At 40.5% G+C, this 13569-nt stretch overlaps 1 protein-coding gene across 5 annotated transcripts in view; it reads right to left on the reverse strand.

Moving 5' to 3' along the window:
- Nucleotides 1-2759: 2759 nt before the first annotated feature.
- The window catches only part of banp (BTG3 associated nuclear protein), a 33530-nt gene continuing 22720 nt past the window's right edge, over nucleotides 2760-13569 (reverse strand). For all 5 annotated transcript variants that reach the window (XM_058075664.1, XM_058075666.1, XM_058075661.1 and 2 more), the window contains 2 exons: nucleotides 7563-7703; nucleotides 2760-4066 (listed from right to left, as the gene is read on the reverse strand). In XM_058075664.1, the coding sequence (XP_057931647.1) occupies nucleotides 3962-4066; nucleotides 7563-7703 (246 nt within the window). In that variant the 3' untranslated portion in view covers nucleotides 2760-3961. The remainder of the gene's footprint in view (nucleotides 4067-7562; nucleotides 7704-13569) is intronic.

Raw genomic sequence — 13569 nt, forward strand, 5'->3', positions numbered from 1 at the left:
CGAAACTGGGAATGGAGGAAAACATGGAGTTGTTCGGACTTTTGACAACCGTAATGGCTTTTCTACAGGATTCTGGAGTGAGCCTGTAGGGAGGTTTTTTATATGCAAGGTCAAAGGGCCATGCTCACAATCTGTGTTCTTGACTTTATCTTATGAATATATATGTAATAATATATGTAATCGTGCATGTGTATGCATGCATATGTGTATGTATGTAATCATGCATGTATGTATGTGTATGCATGTACATATGTACGTATGTATGTATGCATGTAAGTATGTATGTATGTATGTGAGTATATATGCATCCATGTTTTTATGAATGTATGTATGTATGTATGCATATATGTATGTATGTATGTAATCATGCATGTATGTAGGTTTGTTTGTATGTATGTAATCATGCATGTATGTATTTATGTATGTATGTGAGTATACATGCATCCATGTTTGTATGTATGTATGCATGTATGAATATATGTATGTATATGAGTTTATATGTATGTATGTATATATGTATGCATGTAAGTATGTATGTCTGTATGTATGTGAGTATACATGCATCCATGTTTGTATGTATGTATGCATATATGTATGTATGTAATCATGTATGTATGTATGTTTGTTTGTTTGTATGTATGTAATCATGTATGTATGTATGTATGTGAGTATACATGCATCCATGTTTGTATGTATGTATGCATGTATATATGAATATATGTATGTATATGAGTTTATATGTATGCATGCATGTTTGTATGTATTCATGTATATATGAATGTATGTATGTTTGTATGTATGTAATCATGCATGTATGTATGTTTGTATGAGTATATATGTATGCATGTATATATGTATGTATGCATGCATGTTTTGATGGACAGATGTAACGATGGATCGATAAATGCATATTTATGTATGTATATATGTATGAATGTATGATATTAGATATTTTATGCACATTTTCCTATGCGTAGATTTTTGATTTTTTTCCCAAAAGTCCGGCTTCATTGTTTGTGTTTGTAAAACGCAGCCAATTGGTTTGTGTCATAAGAAACATGGTCCATTAGCTCAACTTTTTAAAGCTAATTTAACAACTGAATATGAAGGGACACCACACATTTTAATACCATAGTGTGTTTTTGGAAAATATCCAAGTGACATGGAACCAAACAGGTTTGATGGTTTTTGAGAGCAAGGCATATGCTAGCCACAAGCATATAGTAGAATTGTTGAAAATGTATTTTGGTTTCTTCTGCACATCTGCACAATGTAACATGTCTGAAAAGGAGAAGTCATGGAAAAAATGATTAGACCACCCTTGTTTCTTCAGTTTCTTGTTAACTTTAATGCCTACTACAAGTTAAGGTTTGGACGACGACAACTCATAAGAGTTACATTTTTTGGCAATACAATACCATAATAGCCTTGTGAGCTATCTTTGTTGTCGTCATTGTATTTGTCCAAACAAATCTAGCTTCAGTTGTACCAGTCATTAAAATAAAAACAAGGGTGTTTGTCCGCATTTTCACAAATCCCTTACATATTGGGTATAAAATAAACGGCCATGAAGCATCGCCATAGCTGAGGATCATTTTCTTCCATTTGTGTCAAATTCAAAAGGCATTCATGGAAGAACAGCTGAGAAAATGAAGAAAGGATCTTGGGTCCGATGCCAAAAGTTTCAAGGCCAGTGCAGTTCTTTTTCCTGTTGCAGACTTCCCCACTCTTTGCTTGTTTTTATTGATTTTGGCATAACCACAAATCTGTTTTTACAAGCACACGCAAGTGACGTTAATACTACAACATAACATAAACGCTTACTTTTCATAAAAATTACCCTATTTGGTTGCAAATTCCTATGGACCATGTATGTCAACTTAGGCTTCTGAGAGGGGACCTTTTAGTCGTAAGAAAAACATCTGGTGGAGCAGGACTTTGCCGAGTTGGTCGACTTAAAGACAGGTTGTTGACATAAACTGACTGGTTCTGACATCAACTGGTTCTACTGGACTAGAAGAACTAATGGAGTGACCAGTCAACAGCCTATACCTCAACCCAAACACTTGTGGGGATCAGCTTGGGCGTACTCCTATCACTGATAAGACTTCAATCTTCCAGCCCACTAAAGAACACCAAACAAGAGCCAACAGCAATATGAGAATAAGCTCTTTGGCATAGAAAGGGAACATTTGGCATTTAACATGGGTGCAAAGCACTTAGATGTGCTTCTCATCCCAGAAATGCCGATTCCACATTCATCAAACTGACTTTTCAACATTGAATACTTTACGAGCAAGAAGGATTATAAAGTTCTGCAATGATTTTGTGTTTATTCAGCATAATTCCAACATAACCCTCCTAAACATGGTTAGCTTCAAATCAAAGCTTTGGTTGTTTTGTGCAGGTTATCTTAGAGACGGTGCGTTGCTTAGAGAACCACTCCAACACCTGGATGGAACCCAGGGTTGTAAAATTGAAGAGAAGAGCCTGCTCTGAATGTTAAATAGAAAGATCACTGGGAGGAGATAATTCAACTCAGCGATGTCAGTGATGGGTCTTCCAGTTTATCCCCCACAAACTTAGTCCAAGACTAAAAACGGTATGTAACACTCAGAGAAAGAAGTGTAAGACTACGAGTTAAGTCGTGCAGCAGTTATAAGGGAGATGGAATGAAGAGAATGGACAAAGATGAAGTGTCCGTGTAGAAAAAAGGTCAGAGGCAGCCACAGCAGACTGAGAAACAAGAGGAAGCAGTCAAGACTTAAATGTTGTTTTATCAAGTTCATGTTCTCGCCTACTTCTCTCATTCCAAAATACACCATTACATCACAGCGAGCATGGGAAAACTTCCTCACAGCATCACAATATCTCTTGTTCAGTTAAACATATTCATCTTTAGAGAATCACCGTTCAAAACCCCGCAAACACATTCAGTGTCTTGACTTGACCGATCAAAGTGTTCAGAAATGCTGTCATGCTGTTTATCTACAGTATATAGAAGCCCTGCCATTATATTCAACAAATAAACCAATTGCGTTTTCGATGACTGGAGGCAAAAGTCTGGAAACACTTTTGCTAACCTCAGTTTATGGAAAACGAATGAAAAGGGAAAACAAACCAAAAGACAAAACACTTTTATGGCAACCACATACATGGTTTATTCACATGAATGGATATTTCCAAAGACAAAGTTGGGGGTTATTAACATATTCAGTTTGTTTGGTATTCTAAACCCAACTTGGACAACAACGGCACCACCTCTATTTCATGGTCTAGATCTTTCGAAATGAAAGCTTCCCCTAGATCTCCGATAAATCAAATAATAAACAAAAAGAAAAACGAGAGTGGGCGCATAGTCAGGAGATGGAAATATGGATTAAATTATGAACAAACTCAACACAAGAGTTAATTCCAAGTTCCACTCTAGTGACTGAAATTGTGATTCGAAAATGAACACAGCACTGCTTGAGCGAGGTGGGGTTCGAACGTTTAAAACCCCAAATGGGGATCGAGCTACTTGTGTCTAAACGTTAGTATGTTTCATACTTGTAAACAAGTACGTGTGTCAGTGGTCTGCATTAGCAGCACCCGCCCTGCCTGGATAGACAATAATCCCACTGTGCAATCAGGGGTGGGATGGATCCTTCTTTGGGATGACAAGACCAGAAAGAGATGAGCTGATTTTGAAGACTCTTGGTCTACTTTGGGATGAAAAGACCAGAAAGAGAAGAGCTGATTTTGAAGACTCTTGGTCTACTTCTCTGTGAACATCTGCTTGGCTCTCTGGAACTACATTTTACAGAGGGACAGCAACCGGTGGTTCAATCATGGTTGACCGTTAGGATTTGTTAAAAGGGTTTCCAACTTCGATGTCTGTGCATGTACGGACCGCAGACACACTGTGGCGACATGTATTGGATAAAATTTTTTGCCAGCCCCCGAATCAGGTTGCCTCGCTTCAGGTAGCTACAGATGTAACGATTTGGACCACCTCGCCGTTCTCTCCCTGGATGGTCCCTTTCACCTCCATGTCCGATTGTAGGGTCGGAGCCAGCTCAGCCGCCTGGGAAACACAAAACCGCAACACGGTTACTTTCGGGAAGCGGACATATCAAACATCAACAGTGCAAATTACCAAAACTATTGTTAGCGGCCTGATTCCTTGGATTAAAATTCACAGTCAGGATATAAAATTATGTTGTACTAAAAATCTTTTCCAGTGACAACAGTTTTCAATCATGCTGGTTGTTGTGTGATATGTAAGAACTTTTACAAAATACTTCCACAGGTTTGATTATTTTTTTATTTTATTTTATTAGGTGTGTCATAACACAGACAAGATTGTGTCTACGAAAACAATACAATATTTTAACATTAATTTTAAGGGAAGCACAATGACTGTAGACTGCAAAAAAAATCGAGTGGTGCTTTATGTTGCTTAGATCATTGTGATAGATTGATAATAAATATACTGTATATAGATAATAAATTGTCCCGCCACAACTATCACCCCGTGGCAAGAAATCGCAGTGGACGATGCCCCTCGTATCGAAGAATGCGATCAACAATCCAACAATCCTGGAATTTTGTGCTATAGAAATTAATTCATCTCAGTTGCACGGCGATCGAGTGGTTAGCACGCATGCCTCACAGCTAGGAGGCCGATCAATTCCACCCTCGGCCACCTCTGTGTGGAGTTTGCATGTTCTCCCCGTGCATGCGTGGGTATTCTCTGGGTACTCCGGTTTCCTCCCACATTCCAAAAACATGCTAGGTTAATTGGTGACTCCAAATTGTCCATAGGTATGAATGTGAGTGTGAATGGTTGTTTGTCTATATGCGCCCTGTGATTGGCTGGCGACCAGTCCAGGGTGTACCCCGCCTCTTGCCAGAAGACAACTGGGATAGGCTCCAGCACCCCCCCAGGACCTTTGTGAGGATAAGCGTTAGAAAATGAATGAATGAATGTTGCAGTCTACTAATTTAATTTGGAAGAGCGCTTGCAACAAAGGCGGCATGGCGGACAAGTGATTAGCGCGCAGACCTTACAGCTAGGAGACCAGGGTTCAATTCCACCACTAAGGAGCCAGTTGTTATCACTAGTAATGATTAATTGATTGAATGGATGATGTAAAGTATTTTTTTTTGTTTTGTGGTTTGAATTGTCTTGTTTTCATAAAATTGGTTTCGTTTTTGAACTCATTGACGGGGCTGCACGGTGGACGAGTGGTTACCGCACAGGCCTCAGAGCTAGGAGACCCGAGATCAATTGTCCATAGGTATGAATGTGAGTGTGAATGGTTGTTTGTCTAAATGTGCCTTGTGATTGGCTGGCGACCAGTCCAGGGTGTACCCCGCCTCTCGCCCAAAGACAGCTGGGATAGGCTCCAGCACCCCCGCGACCCTCGTGAGGAAAAAGCGGTAGAAAATGAATGAATGAATGAGTCAGCTCTGATTATTATGCCGATGTTGGTATCTAGGAGATGTTCTGTTTGTACTTGAATGCCCCGCCTGACTGTGTTTAATATCTAACAGTGAAAGCTGATGTGTGAACAACAATCCTGGTGACCGTGAACATCGGGAGTGACTCGGCGCCAGAAGTTCCATCAAACACACCTGCAGTATTTGAAACCTCCCTTTTAGCCCCGGCACGCTGAACGCAGCTGCGTCACAGCAACTCGCATAGTTCAAGTATTGCGATTAAGGAAGCCAAGTAAAACTCACATGGATACTTTTCATAGAAAAGCTAGGATACCGGCCATGTTAAAGTATCACAGCAAGGGCTTCGCTCTCCATTTGGAAGGATAACATTCCCCCCTGCTTAGAATTGGACTTTTCAGAGACTGCTCTGACATGATTTAAAGAAGCCAGTTGCTAGTACTATGTGGTACCAGTGGGTACACACACCAATACTTTCTCCACATTAACACCATCTTGAGGAAATTGTAGCGCATGGGAATTATCCAGAAGTTCAAATTAAAATGCAGAGATAAATAAATCCAAAACGTGAGAGTAATTTTTCAAGAACTTGTATAAATGCTACCATGTGTTTGGAAACAGATGAGAGTAATTCTCTCAATTCCACACTCTTCAGAGAAGAGATAAATACTCGCAGTAACCTCTGGCTGAACTTTGAACTGTAAATCAGCAATGTTTACAGTCTCGGACATCAAAACCAAGCTGTCATACCACACTCGGTACCACTTAGCTTGCATTGTAACCCGTCACCTTGATTCATGTTTGTGGCTACATAATACGCTGAAGATACATAAACCTCAAGATACAGGGGGGGACTCTTTCCCGCAAACAAGGACATCTTAAACTGAAATAAAAAGTTTTTTTCCACATGGATAACAAACCTGATCAAAAAGGGACACTGCATCGTGAACAAGTGGTTTACTTGAAAAAAATCAAGGCCAGGAAAAGCTGGCAGTTAACTTATCAACCCTGTGAAAGCTTGATGAACGTCAGACGTCAGGATCGTATTATCTGCACGACCAAGAAATCCATCAATCAGCTGGGAAAACAAACCGACTGTTTGATTTCTTGTTTTGTTGAACAATACAAAGCCATTTTCTTTGCAATACCATACATGTGGTGACAATCACAGTGGGAAATGAAGCATTGGAAATGTGTTTTTGTCTCTTCGGGCCACTTTTCAGGCTACAACAGCAATTGTCTGTTCCACATTTCACACTGCGGTGGCATTCAATAAGAATTTTAAATAGCAGACCATGTCCGTGCATTTGTTCATCTATGGTGCAAATGCAAAGCTCTTAAATAAAAATCAGATGTTACCTCTTGCGGTGCTTACATTGACTATGAAAAAAAAAAAAAAAAAAAATCACCGGCAAAGCCAAGCCAAGCCAAAGCCGCAAAATGTTAAATATTAGAAACAGCTCGGTATGATGCTGTTCAGATCTACACTACTGCAAACTACAACCACAATAATAAACACATTGTTGGATTAATACCTCTGACTGTGTCAATCAAATCTGATTACCATCTTTGTAAATACGGGAATAATTTGGGAATGTGTGGCACATGTGCTGAGTAATATACCCCTATAGACTACGCTGGAAAAAAGAATAAACATGTGGATAGAGGAATTTGTTGTTTTTTTTTTCAATGTTTGAGTTGAAATGGACTAGCATGAACTTTTATGGGCGTCACACTAAATAATAAAGGTCATTCATTGCCATCTTACTGCCTCGTTCTGGTTAAAGCCTAAGCTGCTGATTGCAGAAACTGCCTAATGCCACATGTGCGGCTCGACATGTGTTTTGGAACTCCTTGTTTTCTTTCCACTTTTGTTCACAGCTCATCCTCAGTTCTGTGATGTACTGAGTGCTGTTCTAGTTTATTCTGAAGTCTTTGAGGAAAAAAAAAAAAAAAACGATGTAAATTGCCACTGATGTGGATGAGTTTACTCAAGTACTTGGAATGTTAGCGTGTGTCGGTGTGTTAGTGTGTTGCTAAGCAACTGTTTACACTTGGTACTAAGAGCCCGGAGGAGTCGGTGTCTGGTGTTTTTTTTTTTTTTTTTTTACAGCATTTACCTGTATTGCAGCTGCGTGATCGGTGACGGGGGCAAGTTGGACGTATTGCACTTGGATGTCAGGGGGGAGAGAGGTGCCTTCAACCGCTGTCGCGCCCCCTTCAGCTGACGCCACTGCTATGAGCTGAGCACCCCGAAGTACCTGCATAAGACAGGGACAGAAAAGGGAAAAACATTTTTGGTGCTTTCAGTTTGCTTTAAACATGAATAATAAATAATCTGGCTTTGACTTTGACAGGATAATTGAACTCATATCGGTAAAATCGAACAATACCAGCTTTATCCAGTAGAATGTACAAAGCGGTTATGATCGATGCTGCACTGTGCACCGCTAGAAATAAGATCCCAACAATACCAAACAGCTGAATGCCTCATTTATTTTATCACCGCTGTCAGTGTAGAGGGGCACCGTGTCACAAAAACATCCAAATGACCTTCATGACAACAAAAAGAATCACGGTCCCGCTTGAATGAGACACTTTCTAACTTAGCCACTCTTACTCAACTAAAACCTTTGTTGACTCAGTTGTACACGAACGTAACAATAACACATGATGGTTAGTCTGTCTGTTTGCTTTTTACTTACGTTAGCAAAGCAACATTCAAGCTCTGTGTACAGTGGACTAATTACAGAGCACTGTGGGATAGCTCTAGCGTGGCCACATAAAGCACTGTTGCACAAAAGTGCATATGGTCACACATTAATTTAGTACATCTGCTTTGTTCATTTGGATAACTTCTTATATAGAAACAACTAAATTATTGTTTCCTCTGATTAAAAAAAATAAATTAATAAAATAATTTAATATAATTTATAATAATAAATAATTTAATTAAATAATTTAATAAAAAATTTTTTTTATAAATTTAAAAAACTAAATTTGTATGCCTAATATTGTTTGGTGGATTGAAACCATCCATACTGATGTTGATTCATAATCAAACAGTCCATTTCATGAATGGCCAATAATGTGGGTAGGTATTCTGTTCAAGATCACAGGTGATCTGGATCCGAGCTGATTTAGTCCGGAGTTGGGATAAACCATGGACTCGTTGCCAGCAGTGATGGGAAGTTTGGACCCCAAACAGCATTTCCTTCCTGCATTTCCCTCACCTTTCCATCTTGCTTATGTGTGTAATCACTTCCTCCTTCTTCGGAGTCCACAAATAAAGCACCACACATTTTGACCAATCACGTGCAGCTTTAAAAGAAAAAAAACTGTCTACTTAAAGGAACGGCTCCAATTGGTTCACTTCAGAGAAGTCGTTCACTAGGTGCTGGTTTATCACAAAGCACATCTGGGAAAACAACAATTCACACAATTTAGAGTCGCCAATCCATTCTCCTCCGCTTATTCGGGTCGCAGGACCAGCAGTCTCAGTAGGGAAGCCCGGACTTCCCAGTCCCCGACCACCTCCTCCAGCTCCACAAGGAGGACACCAAGGCGTTCCCAGGCCAGCTGTGAGACATAATCCCTACAACGTGTCCGACGTCTACCTCGGGGCCTTCTCTCGGCTGGGCATGCCCAGAACACCTCACCAGGGAGGCGTCCGGGAGGCATCCGGACTAAATGGAGAAGCGATTCTACTTTGAGTCCGGATGACTCTTAGGGTGAGTCCAGCTACCCGACGGAAGAAAACCATTTCAGTCGCTTGAGCACCCGAAGTACCTACATAAGACAGGGCGGGAAAGGGTCTTTCGGGCATGACCCAAAGCTCATACCCACCCATAGGGTGAGAGTGGGAACATAGATCGATCGGTAAATGGAGAGCTTTGCCTTCCAGCTAGTTTTAATTGCATGGGCAGAACATGCAAACTCCACAGAAACCTAGAATCACCCGTCTGTGAAGCAGATGGGTTACAGGGCTCTAGATTAAAAACAAAAGAACGGGTGTGGGTAAAACGGGGACTCTGGACTGCGGACCGTGGTCTAAATAAACGATTCTGATTGGTCCATTTCAAGATTTGCAAGGATTGGTTTGCAAATTACCACCGGAATTACGCAGTCCGTGTTTTACCAACACCCAACAAGAACCGCTTTTAAAAAAAAACTCTTCGCAGTATGACGGGAATATCACTGATTGGATTTACTTGCCCGAATTTTGTTTTAACTTGCCCCGGGCCATCGGTACATCGTTATTGTCGAGCCCTGGGTTAACCACACATGCTGCCAGGATGACATTATGATTCCTCTTTTCTATTAATTCTATCACGCAAGATCTTGTGCTAAAACAGGAACATGTCACATGTACCCCAAAATCTTGTTTTTTGTAATCATTCTGTAAAAATGATGGGAGGTCTCCATCAAAGTCGTCTTCCAGCTGCACTCATTGCTGAGGGTGGCGGGAACTTCTCCAATCGGCATTACAACTCCAGAAAAAAAACAAACCTCAGTTCCACACCGTCTACCCGGTCCGCTCTTGTTCTTTGAAGTTCTGAAAGATCTGGCTTGGTTATAATCCCCTCGATAACCACCAGCTAGCTATGTCTTCAGTGAAATCGCTAGTTTCACCACAATTTCTGCTGCGTCATCACCGCCGATGCAGCAAGTCCAGGCGTCCCGATGGAAGTTATTAGAGTGGAAGTCTGCCTGACTAACCCAATCAAAAACAGAGGATTCGGGCTGAGAGAGCCACATTCTGAATATAAAACTGTTAGATCTGGGTCAAATGAATCATGCCCATAAATGATTCTTGATCAAAAGAAAAATAAGCTAGAAAAGTTAGTAAAGGAAAGCAGTAATCTGAAAAGTAATTTACATACTTAAGTTGTATGCTTCTTATAGTTTACTTCAAGCAGGTACCACAAACCCACAACGCAACCGTTTTAATACTTCCTTCTTCCCCGACTGATGTTGTTATACAGATCTCTGAACACAGATCTTGTTACAACATTGTGCCTTTCGCCACAAACAATCTGCATAGTCCAAGCATTGGACAAAAGCAATCACATCCTGCAGTTCAACGGATGCTAAAGCTGGCACTAGTTGATTGTAAAACACTTGTTACACTCAATTCTCGACTTCCATCTGAGAGCAGTTTGCATTCTCAGCTGTGGGAAGATGCACACAGAGGCTCAGAAAAACAACTAAAAGTTGGAAGGCGACTTGAGATCCGTGCAGTAAGGATACAAAGGAACCTCTCCGCTGCACATCCTATCCCATGACTCACTGTGTCTGAACACGTGGTCTCTGCTAATCAGGTACAGTCACACTGAAAAGAAAGCCAATTCTAAAACTGAAGATATGTTCATATGCCATGGAAGCTTGATGGCCGTACAATTCAGACTCCTGAAATCTCGGGAAAAAATGCACCTTCTGCATCGGTGCACACAAAACATCCGTACGATTTGATGAGGTCTGAATCAAAGAAAAGTACCACGATTATGATTAGATCAACTCAACAATACCGAGAATGGAAAAGTGAGAAATTGAAAAGCGGGATCTCTCTTGGATGAGTTCCCCGAGTGGAAAAAAAAAAAAAGAAAACGGGATTGTTTAGATTATTGCATCTATTTTCATCTAGGAGACGAGATGTCTCACTTAAAATTCAGCCCAACAAAAGGGATTTGGCAGAGTAAGCTCTATTTGTCAGACACAAGAACTATCATCAGGTTTTAAGTGCATTAGTTACTGCTGACCTCACATTTTTAGACTGCGAGAGCCTCAAATAACCTGAGCTAGAAAGAAGGCCTCAGTGAAAGAGATTATTGGCATATAATACGAAAAACAACAAAATTATTATCGGCTTTGTGAGCTGCTGGCCTTGAAGAAAAATGAAAATAAAGAATACCTTCACTAAAATTCATTCATTTACAGAGCTCGATAATAACGATGTACCAATGGCCCGGTACATTGGCAAGTTAAAACAAAATTCGTAAATCCAGTAAAAGTCCAATCAGTGATATTCCCGTCGGATAAGTGCACTTTGGAATGCCATACTGGCAATGGTAAAACACGGACTGCGTAATTCCGGTGGCAATTTGCAAACCAATCCTTGCAAATCTTGAAATGGACCAATCAGAATCGTTTATTTAGACCGCGATCCGCAATCCACAGTCCGTGTTTTACCTTGTTCGCGATGGTTTGACTACGAAAACATCTATCATGGTGTCCCTGCCAACATGGTCTAATTCTTCAACAACTTCTGAAGGAAAACGCCAAAAAGTGATGAAACAGTGCCTCCTAAACAAGTATTTTATTAGCGGCGGAAAATCAAATGATGGCACAGGTGAGTGAACTACATTGCTGTGACAATTTGAAGTGGTCACAATGAAACACCACCGATTAGATCCAATACCAAGTGCTCATTTGCACAAGCTACAAAATCTAGCGGTTCCGTTTCTCTGTGTATTTTTCTCACCTTTGCTTCACAAATTGAGCATTTTTTTTCTGGATTAAAAACACTTTACTAGTACACAAATGTGTCTATTCAATAATGTTTCATTGTGGTGCACAACTTATAAATATCACTGCTTACTACGACTACGATATGTAAGGTAGTATATGTATGCCATGTTAACATACGTTTCAGACATTCCTCCAAATACAATGCATCAGTACTATTATCTGATGAATTATTAGCATATTCGGGCAAGTAGTTCTCACCTTAAGGATTCCCCATGGGCAAGTCATTTTTGTTTTTAATGTTTTTGGTGCGACCTGTTTACCCTCGATAATAAACATGTAACTATGTCTCATGAACATATGCAACCCCCACCACAACAAATGGATGGCATACATGTGGGAAAGATAGTCTTGCACAAGAAACACAAAAAGCAGATTACAAAAACAAGAGGAAAAAAGTGGTGACACCTTTTTATTTGAAACCAGCCTTCTGTTTTTTGTTCAAAAATAAAAATGCATCATCCTTGCAGTTTCTCAATAAATCCCAGCTAACCAGTCGAGTGGTGAATCAATTGGAAAAAATACTGTTTTGGCAATAGCGACTATGGACATGGTGCTGACTGTAGTCCAAGCCCACAGAAGGTCTCAGTTAGAGAAGGCTGTGCATCAGATGGTACTATGAGTCATCAACTTGGTGTCTGGGTGAGTGTTTTGTATCCGAGTATGTTTTTGTTTGCTGAAATAAGATTACAAAAGGAGTCCCCGATTCCGCGAGACCTAACAGTCAGAACGCATACATTCAGGATACATAATACGGTTTTGTGTTTGAAGGAAACTGGGCACATTCATTTTGGTTCCTTTAATTCCCAAAGGAAGACCTCCTCATCTTTAAAAAAAAAAAAAAAACAAGGAAATGAAAAAAAACAACATTTGGACTTTGGAGTGGTTGGAACTTCCTTTCAGCTTCACAGCTGTCAACATCTGTATCTGCCAACTCTGGACAGATGTCCCGGCAGTAACACTATCTCCGGTTAGATAGGTGGGGCGGACGGCTTTTGGACTTTGTTTTGGCTGCAACTCTGCTGACAAGATGCCCGAACATAGCAAAGATAGGTGCTTGTTTAGTGCCGACCTGCAGGCCTAAAAATGTAAAATGCGTTTTATTTAAGAGCGGCGGACTAAACTTCACATCATGACTACTGCTTGAAAAATTAGGACTGATCTCTCCTGTTTGCAACAGTCTAAGATTTCGATAAGCACTTCATAATACGCACTGAACCGACTATCATATTTCAACTAATTTATCACGCCTATAAATGTATGTATTGGCCTGACATTGACCTCGTAACCTGAACCCCAGCTTCCCATCTCCTCCCTTAACACCTGTGTCTAATTAAACTCTCACCCCCCCCCCCCCCATATTCCCACCATCAAGCTCAGAGTCGTATCAAGACACGGCTCAGAGAGGCTTTATGACGAACCCAGCATGAACTAAGTCCTGACCCTGATCCAGAACCTGAAAATCAAAAGGGGACGCATGACAAAAATAACAGCTGTAATTAAGTCAGGCCCCTAAAACCAAAAAAAGGACGGAAATTCCTCTGAGGCGTTCTCTCTCTCTATCCGCTTGAGCAAATTCAAACTTGGCCCATCTAACATTTT

The sequence above is a fragment of the Doryrhamphus excisus genome, chromosome 6 (assembly GCF_030265055.1).
Source record: "Doryrhamphus excisus isolate RoL2022-K1 chromosome 6, RoL_Dexc_1.0, whole genome shotgun sequence".
Classification (NCBI taxonomy): Eukaryota; Metazoa; Chordata; class Actinopteri; order Syngnathiformes; family Syngnathidae; genus Doryrhamphus; species Doryrhamphus excisus.